Source organism: Oncorhynchus clarkii, chromosome 18 (genome assembly GCF_045791955.1).
Source record: "Oncorhynchus clarkii lewisi isolate Uvic-CL-2024 chromosome 18, UVic_Ocla_1.0, whole genome shotgun sequence".
Lineage (NCBI taxonomy): Eukaryota > Metazoa > Chordata > Actinopteri > Salmoniformes > Salmonidae > Oncorhynchus > Oncorhynchus clarkii.
The window spans coordinates 7,631,715-7,655,682 of NC_092164.1; the positions used below are offsets into that span (position 1 = coordinate 7,631,715).

At 46.8% G+C, this 23,968-nt stretch overlaps 3 protein-coding genes across 3 annotated transcripts in view; all 3 read right to left on the reverse strand.

Annotated features, from left to right (window-relative positions):
• LOC139372951 (vitamin K-dependent protein S-like) overlaps positions 1–15,698 on the reverse strand; it is a 34,120-nt gene extending 18,422 nt beyond the window's left edge. The window contains exons 1-5 of the mRNA XM_071112843.1: positions 15,481–15,698; positions 12,670–12,827; positions 11,013–11,037; positions 6,284–6,370; positions 1,059–1,181 (exon numbers count right to left, since the gene is read on the reverse strand). Of these exons, the coding sequence (XP_070968944.1) occupies positions 1,059–1,181; positions 6,284–6,370; positions 11,013–11,037; positions 12,670–12,827; positions 15,481–15,562 (475 nt within the window). The 5' untranslated portion in view covers positions 15,563–15,698. The remainder of the gene's footprint in view (positions 1–1,058; positions 1,182–6,283; positions 6,371–11,012; positions 11,038–12,669; positions 12,828–15,480) is intronic.
• The window catches only part of LOC139372956 (general transcription factor II-I repeat domain-containing protein 2-like), a 979,173-nt gene that overhangs the window by 711,329 nt on the left and 243,876 nt on the right, over positions 1–23,968 (reverse strand). The gene's annotated exons all lie outside the window — the stretch shown is intronic.
• Positions 23,210–23,968, reverse strand: part of LOC139372431 (ras GTPase-activating protein 3-like) — a 115,050-nt gene continuing 114,291 nt past the window's right edge. The window contains exons 22-23 of the mRNA XM_071112144.1: positions 23,746–23,929; positions 23,210–23,390 (exon numbers count right to left, since the gene is read on the reverse strand). Coding sequence (XP_070968245.1) covers positions 23,315–23,390; positions 23,746–23,929 — 260 coding nt within the window. The 3' untranslated portion in view covers positions 23,210–23,314. The remainder of the gene's footprint in view (positions 23,391–23,745; positions 23,930–23,968) is intronic.

The following is a 23,968-nucleotide window of genomic DNA, read 5'->3' on the forward strand; positions in this document are numbered from 1 at the left end:
TAACATCGTTATTCAAGAATTGCAAAACATGGATTTATTGACTATAAACTCGGCTCCAAGTCCTGTTCCTGCCTAGTAAGTCAGCAACACTAACGTTTCTGACCAAGCTTTTAGAGACGGATTCAAACCAGCAACCCAGTATTGAGCCAGGACCCAGTATTAAGTAGGACCCAGTATTAAATCAGGACCCAGTATTAAGCCAGGACCCAGTATTAAGTAGGACCCAGTATTAAGTAGGACCCAGTATTAAGTAGGACCCAGTATTAAGCCAGGACCCAGTATTAAGCCAGGACCCAGTATTAAGTAGGACCCAGTATTAAGCCAGGACCCAGTATTAAGCCAGGACCCAGTATTAAGCCAGGACCCAGTATTAAGTAGGACCCAGTATTAAGCCAGGACCCAGTATTAAGTAGGAACCAGTATTAAGTAGGACCCAGTATTAAGTATGACCCAGTATTAAGCCAGGACCCAGTATTAAGCCAGGACCCAGTATTAAGCCAGGACCCAGTATTAAGTAGGACCCAGTATTAAGCCAGGACCCAGTATTAAGCCAGGACCCAGTATTAAGCCAGGACCCCGTATTAAGTAGGACCCAGTATTAAGCCAGGACCCAGTATTAAGCCAGGACCCAGAATTAAGCCAGGACCCAGTATTAAGCCAGGGCCCAGTATTAAGTAGGACCCAGTATTAAGCCAGGACCCAGTATGAAGTAGGACCCAGTATTAAACCAGGACCCAGTATTAAGCCAGGACCCAGTATTAAGTAGGACCCAGTATTATGCCAGGACCCAGTATGAAGTAGGACCCAGTATTAAACCAGGACCCAGTATTAAGCCAGGACCCAGTATTAAGTAGGACCCAGTATTAAGCCAGGACCCAGTATTAAGCAAGGACCCAGTATTAAGCCAGGACGCAGTATTAAGCCAGGACCCAGTATTAAGCCAGGACCCAGTATTAAGCCAGGACCCAGTATTAAGTAGTACCCAGTATTAAGCCAGGACCCAGGATTAAGCCAGGACCCAGGATTAAGCCAGGACCCAGTGTCTGTCTGGTACCTACCATCCTCACAGCGCGGGCCCTTCCAGCCTGGTCGACACTGACAGGTGAAGGAGGCCTGGCCATCGATGCAGCGTTCAGAACCCTCCTTGTAACACGGAAACGGAAGGCACTGGTCACTGATCTCTGCAGAACAACACACACAGAGGTATCATACAGCTATCCAGACAGGACTATACAGAACACATACAGGTATTCAGACAGGACTATACAGAACACATACAGCTATCCAGACAGGACTATACAGAACACATACAGGTATTCAGACAGGACAGGACTATACAGAACACATTCAGCTATCCAGACAGGACTATACAGAACACATACAGGTATCCAGACTGGACTATACAGAATAAATACAGGTATCCAGACGGGACTATACAGAATACATACAGGTATCCAGACAGGACAATACAGAACACATACAGGTATCCAGAAATGACTATACAGAATACATACAGGTATCCAGACAGGAGATGACTATACAGAACACATACAGGTATCCAGACAGGACTATACAGAACACAGACAGGTATCCAGACAGGACATGACTATACTGAACACATACAGGTATCCAGACAGGACTATACAGAACTCATACAGGTATCCGGACAGGACAGGACTATACAGAACTCATACAGGTATCCGGACAGGACATGACTATACAGAACACATACAGGTATCCAGACAGGACTTTACAGAACACATACAGGTATCCAGACAGGACTTTACAGAACACATACAGGTATCCAGACAGGACTATACAGAACACATACAGGTATCCAGACAGGACAGGACTATACAGACATACGACCCATGGGCCAGCATCCTACCTCTAAACCAGGGGGGTCAAACATACGACCCATGGGCCAGCATCCTACCACTAAACCAGGGGGGTCAAACATACGACCCATGGGCCAGCATCCTACCCCTAAACCAGGGGGGCCAAACATACGACCCATGGGCCAGCATCCTACCACTAAACCAGGGGGGTCAAACATACGAACCGTGGGCCAGCATCCTACCACTAAACCAGGGGGGGTCAAACATACGACCCATGGGCCAGCATCCTACCACTAAACCAGGGGGGTCAAACATACGACCCATGGGCCAGCAACCTACCCCTAAACCAGGGCGGTCAAACATACGACCCGTGAGCCAGCATCCTACCACTAAACCAGGGGGGTCAAACATACGACCCATGGGCTAGCATCCTACCACTAAACCAGGGGGGTCAAACATACGACCTGTGGGCCAGCAACCTACCCCTAAACCAGGGGGGTCAAATATACGACCCGTGGGCCAGCATCCTACCACTAAACCAGGGGGGTCAAACATACGACCCGTGGGCCAGCATCCTACCACTAAACCAGGGGGGTCAAACATACGACCACTAAACCAGCATCCTACCCCTAAACCAAAGGGGTCAAACATACGACCTGTGGGCCAGCAACCTACCCCTAAACCAGGGAGGTCAAACATATGACCCATGGGCCAGCATCCTACCACTAATCCAGGGGGGGTCAAACATACGACCCGTGGGCCAGCATCCTACCAATAAACCAGGGGGGTCAAACATACGACCCATGGGCCAGCATCCTACCACTAAACCAGGGGGGTCAAACATACGACCCATGGGCCAGCATCCTACCCCTAAACCAGGGGGGCCAAACATACAACCCATAGGCCAGCATCCTACCCCTAAACCAGGGGGGTCAAACATACGAACCATGGGCCAGCATCCTACCACTAAACCAGGGGGGTCAAACATACGACCCATGGGCCAGCATCCTACCACTAAACCAGGGGGGTCAAACATACGACCCATGGGCCAGCAACCTACCCCTAAACCAGGGCGGTCAAACATACAACCCGTGAGCCAGCATCCTACCACTAAACCAGGGGGGTCAAACATACGACCCATGGGCCAGCATCCTACCACTAAACCAGGGGGGTCAAACATACGAACCGTGGGCCAGCATCCTACCACTAAACCAGGGGGGTCAAACATACGACCCATGGGCCAGCATCCTACCACTAAACCAGGGGGGTCAAACATACGACCCATGGGCCAGCAACCTACCCCTAAACCAGGGCGGTCAAACATACGACCCATGAGCCAGCATCCTACCACTAAACCAGGGGGGTCAAACATACGACCCATGGGCCAGCATCCTACCACTAAACCAGGGGGGTCAAACATACGACCCGTGGGCCAGCAACCTACCCCTAAACCAGGGGGGTCAAATATACGACCCGTGGGCCAGCATCCTACCACTAAACCAGGGGGGTCAAACATACGACCCGTGGGCCAGCATCCTACCACTAAACCAGGGGGGTCAAACATACGACCACTAAACCAGCATCCTACCCCTAAACCAAAGGGGTCAAACATACGACTTGTGGGCCAGCAACCTACCCCTAAACCAGGGAGGTCAAACATATGACCCATGGGCCAGCATCCTACCACTAATCCAGGGGGGGTCAAACATACGACCCGTGGGCCAGCATCCTACCACTAAACCAGGGGGGTCAAACATACGACCACTAAACCAGCATCCTACCCCTAAACCAGGGGGGTCAAACATACGACCCATGGGCCAGCATCCTACCACTAAACCAGGGGGGTCAAACATATGACCCGTGGGCCAGCAACCTACCCCTAAACCAGGGGGTCAAATATACGACCCGTGGGCCAGCATCCTACCACTAAACCAGGGGGGTCAAACATACGACCCGTGGGCCAGCATCCTACCACTAAACCAGGGGGGTCCAACATACGACCCATGGGCCAGCATCCGACCCCTAAACCAGGGGGGTCAAACATACGACCTGTGGGCCAGCATCCTACCACCAAACCAGGGTGGTCAAACATATGACCCATGGGCCAGCATCCTACCACTAATCCAGGGGGGGTCAAACATACGACCACTAAACCAGCATCCTACCCCTAAACCAGGGGGGTCAAACATACGACCCGTGGGCCAGCATCCTACCACTAAACCAGGGGGGTCAAACATACGACCCGTGGGCCAGCAACCTACCCCTAAATCAGGGGGGTCAAATATACGACCCGTGGGCCAGCATCCTACCACTAAACCAGGGGGGTCAAACATACGACCCGTGGGCCAGCATCCTACCACTAAACCAGGGGGGTCAAACATACGATCACTAAACCAGCATCCTACCCCTAATTTATTTATTTTATTTTATCTTTATTTAACTAGGCAAGTCAGTTAAGAACAAATTCTTATTTACAATGATGGCCTAGGAACAGTGGGTTAACTGCCTGTTCAGGGGCAGAACGACAGATTTGTACCTTGTCAGCTCGGGGGTTTGAACTTGCAACCTTCCGGTTACTAGTCCAACGCTCTAACCAGGGGGTCAAACATACGACCTGTGGGCCAGCATCCTACCACCATACCAGGGGGGTCAAACATATGACCCATGGGCCAGCATCCTACCACTAATCCAGGGGGGGTCAAACATACGACCACTAAACCAGCATCCTACCCCTAAACCAGGGGGGTCAAACATACGACCCGTGGGCCAGCATCCTACCACTAAACCAGGGGGGTCAAACATACGACCCGTGGGCCAGCAACCTACCCCTAAATCAGGGGGGTCAAATATACGACCCGTGGGCCAGCATCCTACCACTAAACCAGGGGGGTCAAACATACGACCCGTGGGCCAGCATCCTACCACTAAACCAGGGGGGTCAAACATACGATCACTAAACCAGCATCCTACCCCTAATTTATTTATTTTATTTTACCTTTATTTAACTAGGCAAGTCAGTTAAGAACAAATTCTTATTTACAATGATGGCCTAGGAACAGTGGGTTAACTGCCTGTTCAGGGGCAGAACGACAGATTTGTACCTTGTCAGCTCGGGGGTTTGAACTTGCAACCTTCCGGTTACTAGTCCAACGCTCTAACCAGGGGGTCAAACATACGACCTGTGGGCCAGCATCCTACCACTAAACCAGGGGGGTCAAACATATGACCCATGGGCCAGCATCCTACCACTAATCCAGGGGGGTCAAACATACAACCTGTGGGCCAGCATCCTACCACTAAACCAGGGGGGTCAAACATATGACCCATGGGCCAGCATCCTACCACTAATCCAGGGGGGTCAAACATACGACCTGTGGGCCAGCATCCTACCACTAAACCAGGGGGGTCAAACATACGACCCGTGGGCCAGCATCCTACCACTAAACCAGAGGGGTCAAGCATACGACCCATGGGCCAGCATCCTACCACTAAACCAGGGGGGTCAAACATACGACCCATGGGCCAGCAACCTACCCCTAAACCAGGGGGGTCAAACATACGACCCGTGAGCCAGCATCCTACCACTAAACCAGGGGGGTCAAACATACGACCCGTGGGCCAGCAACCTACCCCTAAACCAGGGGGGTCAAATATACGACCCGTGGGCCAGAATCCTACCACTAAACCAGGGGGGGTCAAACATACGACCCGTGGGCCAGCATCCTACCACTAAACCAGGGGGGTCAAACATACGACCACTAAACCAGCATCCTACCCCTAAACCAGGGGGGTCAAACATACGACCTGTGGGCCAGCATCCTACCACCAAACCAGGGGGTCAAACATATGACCCATGGGCCAGCATCCTACCACTAATCCAGGGGGGTCAAACATACGACCCGTGGGCCAGCATCCTACCACTAAACCAGGGGGGTCAAACATACGACCACTAAACCAGCATCCTACCCCTAAACCAGGGTGGTCAAACATACGACCTGTGGGCCAGCATCCTACCACTAAACCAGGGGGGTCAAACATACGACCCGTGGGCCAGCATCCTACCACTAATCCAGGGGGGTCAAATATACGACCCGTGGGCCAGCATCCTACCACTAAACCAGGGGGGTCAAACATACGACCACTAAACCAGCATCCTACCCCTAAACCAGGGTGGTCAAACATACGACCTGTGGGCCAGCATCCTACCACTAAACCAGGGGGGTCAAACATACGACCCGTGGGCCAGCATCCTACCACTAATCCAGGGGGGTCAAATATACGGCCCGTGGTGAAAAGATATGGAGGTGACAACTTTAAATTAAACTACGGACCTCATTGAAGACTAAATGAGGCCGGCGGGAATTATTTTAGTTGACAACCCTTCTCTAAACCAACCCGTAGCCCTGACCTCTGAACCCCAACAACCGTCTCTAACCTTTACCAACCTTTGACACAGGTTCTGAGGTTTGAAGGGACGTTGGAGTCTCCAGAGTTCTGGTTGTTGATGCCCACACGATGTGAACCCAGACAAACTGAAATACAACACAGTGGGGTTATATTAGCTGGCATCAGTCAGACAACACAGTGGGGTTATATTAGCTGACATCAGACAGACAACACAGTGGGGTTATATTAGCTGGCATCAGTCAGACAGACAACAACACAGTGGGGTTATATTAGCTGACATCAGTCAGACAACACAGTGGGGTTATATTAGCTGACATCAGACAGACAACACAGTGGGGTTATATTAGCTGGCATCAGTCATATCATCAGACAGACAGACAACAACAAATCAAATCAAATCAAATCAAATCAAATTTTATTTGTCACATACACATGGTTAGCAGATGTTAATGCGAGTGTAGCGAAATGCTTGTGCTTCTAGTTCCGACAATGCAGTAATAACAAGTAATCTAACTAACAATTCCAAAACTACTGTCTTGTACACAGTGTAAGGGGATAAAGAATATGTACATAAGGATATATGAATGAGTGATGGTACAGAGCAGCATAGGCAAGATACAGTAGATGGTATCGGGTACAGTATGTACAAATGAGATGAGTATGTAAACAAAGTGGCATAGTATAGTATAAAGTGGCTAGTGATACATGTATTACATAAGGATACCGTCGATGATATAGAGTACAGTATATACGTATGCGTATGAGATGAATAATGTAGGGTAAGTAACATTTATATAAGGTAGCATTGTTTAAAGTGGCTAGTGATATATTTACATCATTTCCCATCAATTCCCATTATTAAAGTGGCTGGAGTTGAGTCAGTGTCAGTGTGTTGGCAGCAGCCACTCAGTGTTAGTGGTGGCTGTTTAACAGTCTGATGGCCTTGAGATAGAAGCTGTTTTTCAGTCTCTCGGTCCCAGCTTTGATGCACCTGTACTGACCTCGCCTTCTGGATGATAGCGGGGTGAACAGGCAGTGGCTCGGGTGGTTGATGTCCTTGATGATCTTTATGGCCTTCCTGTGACATCGGGTGGTGTAGGTGTCCTGGAGGGCAGGTAGTTTGCCCCCGGTGATGCGTTGTGCAGACCTCACTACCCTCTGGAGAGCCTTACGGTTGAGGGCGGTGCAGTTGCCATACCAGGCGGTGATACAGCCCGCCAGGATGCTCTCGATTGTGCATCTGTAGAAGTTTGTGAGTGCTTTTGGTGACAAGCCGAATTTCTTCAGCCTCCTGAGGTTGAAGAGGCGCTGCTGCGCCTTCTTCACGATGCTGTCTGTGTGAGTGGACCAATTCAGTTTGTCTGTGATGTGTATGCCGAGGAACTTAAAACTTGCTACCCTCTCCACTACTGTTCCATCGATGTGGATAGGGGGGTGTTCCCTCTGCTGTTTCCTGAAGTCCACAATCATCTCCTTAGTTTTGTTGACGTTGAGTGTGAGGTTGTTTTCCTGACACCACACTCCGAGGGCCCTCACCTCCTCCCTGTAGGCCGTCTCATCGTTGTTGGTAATCAAGCCTACCACTGTTGTGTCGTCCGCAAACTTGATGATTGAGTTGGAGGCGTGCGTGGCCACGCAGTCGTGGGTGAACAGGGAGTACAGGAGAGGGCTCAGAACGCAACCTTGTGGGGCCCCAGTGTTGAGGATCAGCGGGGAGGAGATGTTGTTGCCTACCCTCACCACCTGGGGGCGGCCCGTCAGGAAGTCCAGTACCCAGTTACACAGGGCGGGGTCGAGACCCAGGGTCTCGAGCTTGATGACGAGCTTGGAGGGTACTATGGTGTTGAATGCCGAGCTGTAGTCGATGAACAGCATTCTCACATAGGTATTCCTCTTGTCCAGATGGGTTAGGGCAGTGTGCAGTGTGGTTGAGATTGCATCGTCTGTGGACCTATTTGGGCGGTAAGCAAATTGGAGTGGGTCTAGGGTGTCAGGTAGGGTGGAGGTGATATGGTCCTTGACTAGTCTCTCAAAGCACTTCATGATGACGGATGTGAGTGCTACGGGGCGGTAGTCATTTAGCTCAGTTACCTTAGCTTTCTTGGGAACAGGAACAATGGTGGCCCTCTTGAAGCATGTGGGAACAGCAGACTGGTATAGGGATTGATTGAATATGTCCGTAAACACACCGGCCAGCTGGTCTGCGCATGCTCTGAGGGCGCGGCTGGGGATGCCATCTGGGCCTGCAGCCTTGCGAGGGTTAACACGTTTAAATGTCTTACTCACCTCGGCTGCAGTGAAGGAGAGACCGCATGTTTTCGTTGCAGGCCGTGTCAGTGGCACTGTATTGTCCTCAAAGCGGGCAAAAAAGTTATTTAGTCTGCCTGGGAGCAAGACATCCTGGTCCGTGACTGGGCTGGGTTTCTTCCTGTAGTCCGTGATTGACTGTAGACCCTGCCACATGCCTCTTGTGTCTGAGCCGTTGAATTGAGATTCTACTTTGTCTCTGTACTGGCGCTTAGCTTGTTTGATAGCCTTGCGGAGGGAATAGCTGCACTGTTTGTATTCGGTCATGTTACCAGACACCTTGCCCTGATTAAAAGCAGTGGTTCGCGCTTTCAGTTTCACACGAATGCTGCCATCAATCCACGGTTTCTGGTTAGGGAATGTTTTAATCGTTGCTATGGGAACGACATCTTCAACGCACGTTCTAATGAACTCGCACACCGAATCAGCGTATTCGTCAATGTTGTTATCTGACGCAATACGAAACATCTCCCAGTCCACGTGATGGAAGCAGTCTTGGAGTGTGGAGTCAGCTTGGTCGGACCAGCGTTGGACAGACCTCAGCGTGGGAGCCTCTTGTTTTAGTTTCTGTCTGTAGGCAGGGATCAACAAAATGGAGTCGTGGTCAGCTTTTCCGAAAGGGGGGCGGGGCAGGGCCTTATATGCGTCGCGGAAGTTAGAGTAACAATGGTCCAAGGTCTTTCCTCCCCTGGTTGCGCAATCGATATGCTGATAAAATTTGGGGAGTCTTGTTTTCAGATTAGCCTTGTTAAAATCCCCAGCTACAATGAATGCAGCCTCCGGATAAATTGTTTCCAGTTTGCAGAGAGTTAAATAAAGTTCGTTCAGAGCCATCGATGTGTCTGCTTGGGGGGGGATATATACGGCTGTGATTATAATCGAAGAGAATTCTCTTGGTAGATAATGCGGTCTACATTTGATTGTGAGGAATTCTAAATCAGGTGAACAGAAGGATTTGAGTTCCTGTATGTTTCTTTCATCGCACCATGTCACGTTAGTCATAAGGCATACGCCCCCGCCCCTCTTTTTACCAGAAAGATGTTTTTTCCTGTCTGCGCGATGCGTGGAGAAACCTGTTGGCTGCACCGCTTCGGATTGCGTCTCTCCAGTAAGCCACGTTTCCGTGAAGCAAAGAACGTTACAGTCTCTGATGTCCCTCTGGAATGCTACCCTTGCTCGGATTTCATCAACCTTGTTGTCAAGAGACTGGACATTGGCAAGAAGAATGCTAGGGAGTGGTGCGCGCTGTGCCCGTCTCCGGAGTCTGACCAGAAGACCGCCTCGTTTCCCTCTCTTTCGGAGTCGTTTTTTTGGGTCGCTGCATAGGATCCACTCCGTTGTCCTGTTCGTAAGGCAGAACACAGGATCCGCGTCGCGAAAAACATATTCTTGGTCGTACTGATGGTGAGTTGATGCTGATCTTATATTCAGTAGTTCTTCTCGACTGTATGTAATGAAACCTAAGATGACCTGGGGTACTAATGTAAGAAATAACACGTAAAAAAACAAAAAACTGCATAGTTTCCTAGGAACGCGTGGGGTTATATTAGCTGGCATCAGTCAGACAGACAACAACACAGTGGGGTTATATTAGCTGGCATCAGTCAGACAGACAACAACACAGTGGGGTTATATTAGCTGACATCAGTCATATCATCAGACAACAACACAGTGGGGTTATATTAGCTGACATCAGTCATATCATCAGACAACAACACAGTGGGGTTATATTAGCTGACATCAGTCATATCATCAGACAACAACACAGTGGGGTTATATTAGCTGGCATCAGTCAGACAGACAACAACACAGTGGGGTTATATTAGCTGGCATCAGTCAGACAGACAACAACACAGTGGGGTTATATTAGCTGGCATCAGTCAGACAGACAACAACACAGTGGGGTTATATTAGCTGACATCAGTCATATCATCAGACAACAACACAGTGGGGTTATATTAGCTGACATCAGTCATATCATCAGACAACAACACAGTGGGGTTATATTAGCTGGCATCAGTCAGACAGACAACAACACAGTGGGGTTATATTAGCTGACATCAGTCAGACAGACAACAACACAGTGGGGTTATATTAGCTGGCATCAGTCAGACAGACAACAACACAGTGGGGTTATATTAGCTGACATCAGTCATATCATCAGACAACAACACAGTGGGGTTATATTAGCTGACATCAGTCATATCATCAGACAACAACACAGTGGGGTTATATTAGCTGACATCAGTCATATCATCAGACAACAACACAGTGGGGTTATATTAGCTGACATCAGTCAGACAGACAACAACACAGTGGGGTTATATTAGCTGACATCAGTCACATGATAACTCATTGAGGAACGGGTGGCTGAGGGTCAGCTAGATTCTATATCGCTAGATGTTGTTAATGGAAACATGTCTGAAAACAGGACTTCAACAGAGTGGGGTTGAAACTTACAGACATATTGAGGATAGAAGTGTTCCTGTAAAAAGAGAGGAGACATTATTAGCAGACGCCTCGTGTCTGTCTGGGTTCTTCAACCAGTCAACAGCTTGAGGTCAACGTCCCGCTCCATCCCACTCAGCTACGTCAACACTAGTCAATGTCCCGCTCCATCCCACTCAGCTACGTCAACACTAGTCAACGTCCCGCTCCATCCCACTCAGCTACGTCAACACTAGTCAACGTCCCGCTCCATCCCACTCAGCTACGTCAACACTAGTCAACGTCCCGCTCCATCCCACTCAGCTACGTCAACACTAGTCAACGTCCCGCTTTATCCCACTCAGCTACATCAACACTAGTCAACGTCCCGCTCCATCCCACTCAGCTACGTCAACACTAGTCAACGTCCCGCTCCATCCCACTCAGCTACGTCAACACTAGTCAACGTCCCGCTCCATCCCACTCAGCTACGTCAACACTAGTCAACGTCCCGCTCCATCCCACTCAGCTACGTCAACACTAGTCAACGTCCCGCTTTATCCCACTCAGCTACATCAACACTAGTCAACGTCCCGCTCCATCCCACTCAGCTACGTCAACACTAGTCAACGTCCCGCTCCATCCCACTCAGCTACGTCAACACTAGTCAACGTCCCGCTCCATCCCACTCAGCTACGTCAACACTAGTTGACATGTTGACACCATCTAGTGTCTACCCTCTCCCTCTCCCCAGGTCCCTCCTGACATGACCATCTAGTGTCTACCCTCTCCCCAGGTCTCTCCTGACATGACCATCTAGTGACTACCCTCTCCTTCTCCCCAGGTCCCTCCTGACATTATCATCTAGTGACTACCCTCTCCCTCTCCCCAAGTCCCTCCTGACATGACCATCTAGTGACTACCCTCTCCCTCTCCCCAGGTCTCTCCTGACATGACCATCTAGTGTCTACCCTCTCCCTCTCCCCAGGTCTCTCCTGACATGACCATCTAGTGTCTACCCTCTCCCTCTCCCCAGGTCTCTCCTGACATGACCATCTAGTGACTACCCTCTCCCTCTCCCCAGGTCCCTCCTGACATGACCATCTAGTGTCTACCCTCTCCCTCTCCCCAGGTCCCTCCTGACATGACCATCTAGTGTCTACCCTCTCTCTCTCCCCAGGTCCCTCCTGACATGACCATCTAGTGACTACCCTCTCCCTCTGTCCCTCCTGACATGACCATCTAGTGTCTACCCTCTCCCTCTCCCCAGGTCTCTCCTGACATGACCATCTAGTGACTACCCTCTCCCTCTCCCCAGGTCCCTCCTGACATGACCATCTAGTGACTACCCTCTCCCTCGGTCCCTCCTGACATGACCATCTAGTGACTATCCTCTCCCCAGGTCTCTCCTGGCATGACCATCTAGTGTCTACCCTCTCCCTCTCCCCAGGTCTCTCCTGACATGACCATCTAGTGACTACCCTCTCCCTCGGTCCCTCCTGACATGACCATCTAGTGACTATCCTCTCCCCAGGTCTCTCCTGGCATGACCATCTAGTGTCTACCCTCTCCCTCTCCCCAGGTCTCTCCTGACATGACCATCTAGTGTCTACCCTCTCCCTCTCCCCAGGTCCCTCCTGACATGACCATCTTGTAAGTAGTGTGCCAGGGGCCCTCAGGAGCCACTCACCGTCTCCGGGTAGTTCTCAAAGATCTCCCTTGCCTCCTCCTTGTTGCACAGCTCCTCGATACATTCTCTCTCCAGGTTACCTTTCTTACTCTCCTCAAACATGGAGTTGGCCCTGCGGTGCCGAGACAGAAACTGGGAGGCCCTGTTCTGAGTTAGGACTGGAGACACACACGTGTAACTGGGTTGGTTATATTTTCACTTGCAACTCCAGAAATATGTATTCAATGTTTTATGCGTTTCTATTGGTTGTGTAAGGACGGACGCTGAGAGACAAGGATACAAGTACAGGGAGTTAACAGTTAATAAACAAGGAGAGTTAACAGTTAATAAACAAGGAGAGTTAACAGTTAATAAACAAGGGGAGTTAACAGTTAATAAACAAGGGGAGTTAACAGTTAATAAACAAGGAGAGTTAACAGTTAATAAACAAGGGGAGTTAACAGTTAATAAACATAAACAAGGAGAGTTAACAGTTAATAAACATAAACAAGGGGAGTTAACAGTTAATAAACAAGGAGAGTTAACAGTTAAAAAGCAAGGGGAGTTAACAGTTAATAAACAAGGGGAGTTAACAGTTAATAAACAAGGAGAGTTAACAGTTAATAAACAAGGGGAGTTAACAGTTAATAAACAAGGGGAGTTAACAGTTAATAAACAAGGGGAGTTAACAGTTAATAAACAAGGAGAGTTAACAGTTAATAAACAAGGAGAGTTAACAGTTAATAAACATAAACAAGGAGAGTTAACAGTTAATAAACATAAACAAGGGGAGTTAACAGTTAATAAACAAGGAGAGTTAACAGTTAAAAAGCAAGGGGAGTTAACAGTTAATAAACAAGGGGAGTTAACAGTTAATAAACAAGGAGAGTTAACAGTTAATAAACAAGGGGAGTTAACAGTTAATAAACAAGGGGAGTTAACAGTTAATAAACATAAACAAGGGGAGTTAACAGTTAATAAACAAGGAGAGTTAACAGTTAATAAACAAGGGGAGTTAACAGTTAATAAACAAGGAGAGTTAACAGTTTATAAACAAGGAGAGTTAACAGTTAATAAACAAGGGGAGTTAACAGTTAATAAACAAGGAGAGTTAACAGTTAATAAACAAGGAGAGTTAACAGTTAATAAACATAAACAAGGGGAGTTAACAGTTAATAAACAACGGACAGGAAACAAACAAGGACCGCGTCTGGACAAGGGATATAAACACAACGACGATAATGCTGACACGAGGAACAAACTGAGGAACAGACAGATATAGAAGGGGCAATCAACAAAATGAAGGAGGCCAGGGTAGTCCAATGAGGGCAGATACGCGTAATGATGGTGGCAGGTGTCTGTAATGATGGGCAGCCTGGCGCCCTCGAGCGCCAGAGACGGAGAGCGGGAGCAGGCATGTCAGGTTGGTTGAATTTACATATCAATTAGGTGTCATGATATCGGCGACACTTGCAGATAGGGGGAGATCACAAAACAAACTCCTCCCAGTCTGATATTAACCTGCCAGTGTAACAGTATAGCTTCCGTCCCTCTCCTTGCCCCTACCTGGGCTCGTACCAGGAACACATCGACAACAGCCACCCTCGAAGCATCGTCACCCCATCGCTCCAGAGCAAAGGGAACAACTACTTCAGGGTCTCAGAACGAGTGACGTCACCGATTGAAATGCTATTAGCGCGCACCACCGCTAACTAGCTAGCCATTTCACATGGATTACACTAGCATTAGGTCACGTTCTGAAACACTGTATTCTATTTTCAGATGTACAATGTGTACGAGTTCACTAGGTACATGTCCAGATGTATACAGTACATGTATAGTACCTGTTAGATATTGAGGGGGCTTCCTGGGATGAACTTTTTATTCAATGTTATTGCTGTAAGAGTGAGTTAGCTAGCATGCTCTAATTACAATGGTCACATTAGCTCCCCGCTTAATACTGATATTGACATGCAAGCGGACGAATCACGAATGTTCGGCCGTCAACATACTGGTTGATTCCTGCACATCTAAATGTGTTTCCTTCTGTCTATAGTCAGAATAAACACCAAATCAACTGTGTGATCGATGGCTGGGACCTGTCCTTTCTTTTTTTTTAAAACACAACGCAAGAAGTTACGAAGTCCTGATGACGTCCGTTCCACTCACACAACACGTGTTTTATTACACCGTTATTACAATGTGATGACAGCGGGGGGGTAGTAATGGGGTTTCGTGTGAATGGTGTATGTGACCACATAGGAATCTATATTGATATTTGACACATGTTTTGATGGATGAATCATTTGGATCAAACTGTAGATTAAACGGATTAGTAAACAGTCCCATTTCAACAGGTCTTTGTTCTTGTTTTGGCAGGGAATTACCCCCCTCAACACGTGGTCTTATTTAAATTATTTAAAGCAATTTTGTTTTTTAAAAACAAAACATAAATCATCTAGGAGGTGTCACTCATCTTCCAGGACCGCAGGAACAGTGTAAAAACATCCGATCACCTGTTGCCTCTTTGTCGACCTACGCAGCTCAAAACATGTTTCAGACTTTATAACATGCTGTGAAAAGTAGCGTTGGCTTCGACACATTAAAGTTGTCTTTTAGTAACAAGTTACCATTAATTATTTGGCTTTGACGGATATAAATTGTATTTTAGTATGGAAGTTACCGTTAATTCTTTGGGAAAAGAAAAACACCAAACATACACCCCCTGATCTTGTGTAAAAGCGTAAAACAACCACCAAAGTTGTACTTTTACTTTCCACATAAGTCCATTTTTCCGTTATCCAACATAAAGTAAAATAACGTTTCACTTACATCGATGAGCATCGCAAAGCGCCATCAGAAAGATGAAACAAGCCACCGATTCTCCTAATAAACTAGGTTTATTTCTCCACATAGTAAAAACCGATCCTCGGAACAGCTCAGGTCCGCGACAAAAACTTTAATCTTCCCGAAAATGTTTTCGCCTGTTCAGTGGAGAGGGAGCTGGGACTGGACCGGGAGCGGAGAGAGGAGAGGAGGGAGACGTGTGTGTCGTGAACCACATTAACATGAGCAACAAAAGCCTTCAAAATAAAATAAAAATATATATCTTCACAAAAGTAGTGCACTGGGTCTGTACAGATCCGTTTGAGTCCATGTTCTCTTGATAAGTGCATAAATTGGACCGTTTTCCTGTCCTGTTAAACATTCAAAATGAAACCAGTACTTGTGCATGTCAGGAAAAATGTATGCAGTTTAAAAAAAACAACAACATTATTTTCTTTAGGAATGTAATTCAGTAAAAGTAAATGTAGTCAAAAATGTAAATAGTCAAGTCAAGTACAGATACCCAGAAAAACTGACAGAACACAACTGTTTGTCTTTAAGAGCTACGATAGTAATATGAGTGTGTAACCGATGTGAAACGGCTAGCTAGTTAGCGGTGGTGCTGGTGTAACGGATGTGAAACGGCTAGCTAGTTAGCGGTGGTGCTGGTGTAACGGATGTGAAACGGCTAGCTAGTTAGCGGTGGTGCGCGCTAAATAAAGTTTCGTGGGTGACTGTTGTTGATGTGTGCAGAGGGTCCCTGGTTCGCGCCCGGGTATGGGCGAGGGGACGGTCTAAAGTTATACTGTCACATGTGACTAGTCTCCCCAGTTGTGTTCTGTGAGTGTCAGTGATTAGGCTCATACCCCATTTAACGGACCCACGATCCATAGATAAGGCTGTACATTGCAATATACCGACTGAGCACACACTGGTTGAGTCAACGTTGTTTTAACATAATTTCAATGAAATGACGTTGAACCAACGTGGATTAAGCGTTGAATTGACATCTGTGCCCAAGGGGGGGGTATCCATTTAAATTCTGTTTAGACTATACGTCCACATTGCAATTTCAACAAAAAAATGTAAAACTATTGTCTTTTGTTGAATTTCTATAACAACATTCCAACCGTGTTTAGCATTATCTAGTACAAGTGTGGAACGATTCCAAAAATAGAATCCGTTTCCATCTGTTTCAGTGGGGGACTTTTATTTTGAAGGTGAACCGTTGACCTCGCAAATGTTGTTCACGACACACTGGTGTTACGGGGTGGAGGTGACAGAGGGAGCGCTGTTACTCTCTGCTCTACAAACATACACTGTGCTGCCTGCCCTGTTTTGCTGTGCTGGGACTTTGAGTTGAGGACAGTATTTGAACCCTTGACTAGTGGCCCTGGAATATTGTAGATAAACAGAGACAGTATTTAAATTCCTGACCAGAGGCCCTGGTAGACTGTAGAGGAATAGAGACCGTATTTAAACCCCTGACCAGAGGCCCTGGTAGTCTGCAGAGGAACAGAGACAGTATTTAAATTCCTGACCAGAGGCCCTGGTAGACTGTAGAGGAACAGAGACAGTATTTAAACCCCTGACTAGAGACCCTGGTAGACTGTAGAGGAACAGAGACCGTATTTAAACCCCTGACTAGAGACCCTGGTAGACTGTAGAGGAACAGAGACAGTATTTAAACCCCTGACTAGAGACCCTGGTAGACTGTAGAGGAACAGAGACCGTATTTAAACCCCTGACTAGAGACCCTGGTAGACTGCAGAGGAACAGAGACAGTATTTAAACCCCTGACTAGAGACCCTGGTAGACTGTAGAGGAACAGAGACCGTATTTAAACCCCTGACTAGAGACCCTGGTAGACTGCAGAGGAACAGAGGAACAGAGACAGTATTTAAACCCCTGACTAGAGACCCTGGTAGACTGCAGAGGAACAGAGACAGTATTTATACCCCTGACTAGAGACCCTGGTAGACTGCAGAGGAACAGAGACAGTATTTAAACCCCTGACTAGAGACCCTGGTAGACTGCAGAGGAACAGAGACTGTATTTAAACCCCTGACTAGAGACACTGGTAGACTGCAGAGGAACAGAGACCGTATTTAAACCCTGACTAGAGACCCTGGTAGACTGCAGAGGAACAGAGACAGTATTTATACCCTGACTAGAGACCCTGGTAGACTGTAGAGGAACAGAGACAGTATTTATACCCCTGACTAGAGACCCTGGTAGACTGCAGAGACAGTATTTAAACCCCTGACTAGAGGGGGGATGGTTTCAGGTGTTTAGATGTTTAGATCCTGTATGAAGAGGTTTCAGATGTTTAGATACTGTATGAAGAGGAAGGGTTTCAGATGTTTAGATACTGTATGAAGAGGAAGGGTTTCAGATGTTTAGATACTGTATGAAGAGGTTTCAGATGTTTAGATACTGTATGAAGAGGTTTCAGATGTTTAGATACTGTATGAAGAGGTTTCAGATGTTTAGATACTGCATGAAGAGGTTTCAGATGTTTAGATACTGTATGAAGAGGTTTCAGATGTTTAGATCCTGTATGAAGAGGAAGGGTTTCAGATGTTTAGATACTGTATGAAGAGGTTTCAGATGTTTAGATACTGTATGAAGAGGTTTCAGATGTTTAGATCCTGTATGAAGAGGTTTCAGATGTTTAGATACTGCATGAAGAGGTTTCAGATGTTTAGATACTGTATGAAGAGGTTTCAGATGTTTAGATACTGTATGAAGAGGTTTCAGATGTTTAGATACCGTATGAAGAGGTTTCAGATGTTTAGATCCTGTATGAAGAGGTTTCAGATGTTTAGATCCTGTATGAAGAGGTTTCAGATGTTTAGATACTGTATGAAGAGGTTTCAGATGTTTAGATCCTGTATGAAGAGGTTTCAGATGTTTAGATACTGTATGAAGAGGTTTCAGATGTTTAGATCCTGTATGAAGAGGTTTCAGATGTTTAGATACTGTATGAAGAGGTTTCAGATGTTTAGATACTGCATGAAGAGGTTTCAGATGTTTAGATCCTGTATGAAGAGGTTTCAGATGTTTAGATCCTGTATGAAGAGGTTTCAGATGTTTAGATACTGTATGAAGAGGTTTCAGATGTTTAGATACTGTATGAAGAGGTTTCAGATGTTTGATACTGTATGAAGAGGAAGGGTTTCAGATGTTTAGATCCTGTATGAAGAGGAAGGGTTTCAGATGTTTAGATACTGTATGAAGAGGTTTCAGATGTTTAGATACTGTATGAAGAGGTTTCAGATGTTTAGATACTGTATGAAGAGGTTTCAGATGTTTAGATACTGTATGAAGAGGTTTCAGATGTTTAGATCCTGTATGAAGAGGTTTCAGATGTTTAGATACTGTATGAAGAGGTTTCAGATGTTTAGATACTGTATGAAGAGGTTTCAGATGTTTAGATCCTGTATGAAGAGGTTTCAGATGTTTAGATACTGCATGAAGAGGTTTCAGATGTTTGATACTGTATGAAGAGGAAGGGTTTCAGATGTTTAGATACTGCATGAAGAGGAAGGGTTTCAGATGTTTAGATACTGCATGAAGAGGAAGGGTTTCAGATGTTTAGATACTGCATGAAGAGGTTTCAGATGTTTAGATCCTGTATGAAGAGGTTTCAGATGTTTAGATACTGTATGAAGAGGTTTCAGATGTTTAGATACTGTATGAAGAGGTTTCAGATGTTTAGATACTGTATGAAGAGGTTTCAGATGTTTAGATACTGCATGAAGAGGTTTCAGATGTTTAGATACTGTATGAAGAGGTTTCAGATGTTTAGATCCTGTATGAAGAGGTTTCAGATGTTTAGATACTGTATGAAGAGGTTTCAGATGTTTAGATACTGTATGAAGAGGTTTCAGATGTTTAGATACTGTATGAAGAGGAAGGGTTTCAGATGTTTAGATACTGTATGAAGAGGTTTCAGATGTTTAGATACTGTATGAAGAGGTTTCAGATGTTTAGATACTGTATGAAGAGGAAGGGTTTCAGATGTTTAGATACTGTATGAAGAGGTTTCAGATGTTTAGATACCGTATGAAGAGGAAGGGTTTCAGATGTTTAGATACTGCATGAAGAGGTTTCAGATGTTTAGATCCTGTATGAAGAGGTTTCAGATGTTTAGATACTGTATGAAGAGGTTTCAGATGTTTGATACTGTATGAAGAGGAAGGGTTTCAGATGTTTAGATACTGCATGAAGAGGTTTCAGATGTTTAGATCCTGTATGAAGAGGTTTCAGATGTTTAGATACTGTATGAAGAGGTTTCAGATGTTTAGATACTGTATGAAGAGGTTTCAGATGTTTAGATACTGTATGAAGAGGTTTCAGATGTTTGATACTGTATGAAGAGGTTTCAGATGTTTAGATACTGTATGAAGAGGTTTCAGATGTTTGATACTGTATGAAGAGGAAGGGTTTCAGATGTTTAGATACTGTATGAAGAGGTTTCAGATGTTTGATACTGTATGAAGAGGTTTCAGATGTTTAGATACCGTATGAAGAGGAAGGGTTTCAGATGTTTTCAGAAGATAGGCAGGGGACTGCTGTCCTTGCTTCAGGGGGACGCCAATATGCATACATACAAGCACACACTACACACGCACTACACACACTACACACAAACTACACACACACTTTCTCTCTCACGCACTCCATTATAAATTATCACATTGACGGGACACACTGCAAGTTTATGGCCAATAGTTCCATCAATACACACATCTGTGACCTTTCAACTCCTTGGTCCCCCCCCCCCCCCCCCTCTTGGTTTGACCAATCAAAAGGACAGATCCTTCAATGAACTCTTGGGCTTTCCGTACTACAAGAAACAGATTAACCTCAGAACACTTGCCAGCAGCATACCACCCTGCATACCACTGCTGGCTTGCTTCAGAAGCTAAGCAGGGTTGGTCCTGGTCAGCAGCATACCACCCTGCATACCACTGCTGGCTTGCTTCAGAAGCTAAGCAGGGTTGGTCCTGGTCAGCAGCATACCACCCTGCATACCACTGCTGGCTTGCTTCAGAAGCTAAGCAGGGTTGGTCCTGGTCAGTAGTGTACCACCCTGCATACCACTGCTGGCTTGCTTCAGAAGCTAAGCAGGGTTGGTCCTGGTCAGCAGTGTACCTACCACCCTGCATACCACTGCTGGCTTGCTTCAGAAGCTAAGCAGGGTTGGTCCTGGTCAGCAGTGTACCACCCTACATACCACTGCTGGCTTGCTTCTGAAGCTAAGCAGGGTTGGTCCTGGTCAGTTCCTGGATGGGAGACCAGATGCTGCTAGAAGTGGTGTTGGAGGGCCAGTAGGAGGCACTCTTTCCTCTGGTCTAAAAAAAAATATCCCAATTCCCCAGGGCAGTGATTGGGGACACTGCCCTGTGTAGGGGGACGTTAAACAGGTGTCCTGACTCTCTGAGGTCATTAAAGATCCCATGGCACTTATCGTAAGAGTAGTGGTGTTAACCCCTGGTGTCCTGGCTAAATTCCCAATCTGGCCCTCAAAACCATCACGTTCACCTATTAATCCCCAGTTTACAATTGGCTCATTCATCCCCTGTAATTATTCCCCAGGTCATTGTCTAATCATTCCTCCTCTCCCCTGTAACTATTCCCCAGGTCGTTGTCTAATCATTCCTCCTCTCCCCTGTAACTATTCCCCAGGTCGTTGTCTAATCATTCCTCCTCTCCCCTGTAACTATTCCCCAGGTCGTTGCTGTAAATGAGAACGTGTTCTCAGTCAACTTACCTGGTTAAAATAACGGATGAATAAATGTAAAAATCTTCCTGCAACACATTCTGAATGAAAGCCACTCAGACAACAACCGGTTTGCAATAATGTTGCCTTCATTTAGTTATTTCCAGGACAAAACAAGCTCATTTTAAACCATTCAGTTGTTCTGTACAGAGATACATAATAACTTCTTCTTAATACTCTTGATATATTTACACTGTTATCCTTCAGAAGGGGCGTTTTAGAAGAGGGAATTCCTGGGAAGGTGGATTAGGGTTATCATTTTTAGGGGGGGGGGGGGACAATTTGAAGATACTAGTCTGAAGATATAAAACACAAGGAGCATTAAAGTACAGACTATTCTGTAGGACAAGACGCTAGTCTGAAGATATAAAACACACTCAATGTTGAGGACCATCAAACATTTAAAAAAAAAAAACCCACAAAGATAGAAAATATACATTTGTAGCAATTGGCATTATGGTTTTTAAATAGGTTGTGGTGTGGAGATATACAAAGATATCTCAGCAACACATATGGGCTTGGTTCAGAAATACAGATGTAGAAAATATAGTCTGGGTACCAGCCTGTTTAGCTAGCTTTCCATTAGGAAACAACGACATAGGAGTGGAATGTTATCTAACCAGACCGGTAGCCAGACTACAGAAGACTGTCTGCCATCATGGAAGACTCTGTACCTAACAACACCCACGGACTACAGAGAGAATGGATGCCCAGCTAGATCTGATGCGTTGGACATAGCAACCAGTCACAGGGTTAGTTCTGTTGGTTTGGACATAGCAACCAGTCACCAGGTTAGATCTGTTGCTTTGGACATATCAACCAGTCACAGGGTTAGTTCTGTTGCTTTGGACATAGCAACCAGTCAACGGGTTAGTTTAGTTGGTTTCCCACAATGCAGAGAGTGAACCATAATGGCCGTACCTTCCATAGGCCCTGGACCTGACCATTAACTAGATTCACAGCAGGAGAAATCTGAGGGAATGCATACACAACTGGGATTTGTAGTTCTGACCCAGGGACAGGGTACAGGCCAGGAGGCAGTAGAGTTCTGACCCAGACCAGGAGGCAGCAGAGTTCTTACCCAGGGACAGGGTACAGGCCAGGAGGCAGTAGAGTTCTGACCCAGGGACAGGGTACAGGCCAGGAGGCAGCAGAGTTCTGACCCAGACCAGGAGGCAGCAGAGTTCTTACCCAGGGACAGGGTACAGGCCAGGAGGCAGTAGAGTTCTGACCCAGGGACAGGGTACAGGCCAGGAGGCAGTAGAGTTCTGACCCAGGGACAGGGTACAGGCCAGGAGGCAGTAGAGTTCTGACCCAGGGACAGGGTACAGGCCAGGAGGGAGCAGAGTTCTGACCCAGGGACAGGATACAGACCAGGAGGCAGCAGAGTTCTTACCCAGGGACAGGGTACAGGCCAGGAGGCAGCAGAGAACTACCAAAATGCAGAACCAGACTCGGAATTAAAACACTACAACTCTTAAACAATTAAAACAGGACGATCCAGATTGTAAATGAAGGCTGCACTAATCAGTCAGATGAACAGCTAGGGTCCTCATGGTCGCTGTCGCTGACTGATGACCTGCCCGTCTCCTCCCTCTGTCATCATCTTTCCCTGGAAGGAGTGCGGGGGGGGGGTTAAACACATACATAGTCGGACGTGACCCCAAGTGAACAGTCTTTCAACCTAGAGTTTGGTCTGTGTGACTTGAAATACAAAGGAATCGGTTGTTTTCACACCAGGAATATACCACTTAAACCATTTTGTTATCAAACATTACAGAAACATGAACAACGAAATCAGATTGTTTCAGAAGGTGCTGAGGCAGTAGCTTTATGTCCGTTGTGGGGCGGGGTAAAGTGCGTGGTCACTGGTACACCAACAGTCCAGAGCATTGTGTTGTAGCACATCATCATAGACTATTCTACCCCATTAGACCTCGGAAAGATGCACCATGGGAAGCCGTGGACCAGGAGGTAACCAGGAAGTGTTGCTAGGTCTCAGGTCATCGGGGGCGGAGCTCTGCGCTTCATGGCAGAGTTTGGTGGGCGGGGCTAGATGGAGTAGGTGGAGCTCTCAGACTGTTGGTGGATGTAACACTGAAAACTCTTGTCTCCGATTGGATGATCCCTGCGGAACACAGAGAAGAGGGGTGTGGTCAGGAGGGTGAAATGTTACAGAACATTATTACAGAGTGACTGTGTGTGTGTGTGTGTGTGTGTATGTGTGTGTGTGTGTGTGTGTGTGTGTGTGTGTGTGTGTCTGTGTCTGTGAGTGTGTGTGTGTGTGTGTGTCTGTGAATGTGTGTGTGCGTGCGTGCGTGTGTGTGTGTGTGAATGTGTGTGTGTGTGAGAATGTCCACTACATGGACCCTTCTAGACTGTTAGTACTGTACCGGACCAGACCCAGACCAGAACCAGACCTGTCCCGGACCAGAACCGGACCTGTCCCGGACCAGAACCAGCCACAGTAGAAAGAGACTTACTGGCTGCCGATCTTGGTCTTCCTGAACATGTCTCGTTTGTACTTGGTGTGCTGCTGCTCCAGTGTCTGAACAGAGGAGATGATGACTCTCAGGGTCTTATAGGTCTCCCGGGGATCGTCGATGAGGAAGCAGGAATACTCCTCCTGCTCTGGGCCGTCATATACCGATCTACTGCCACAGGCCTCTGGAGGGGAGAGGACACGGTCAGGCAGAGAGACTCACA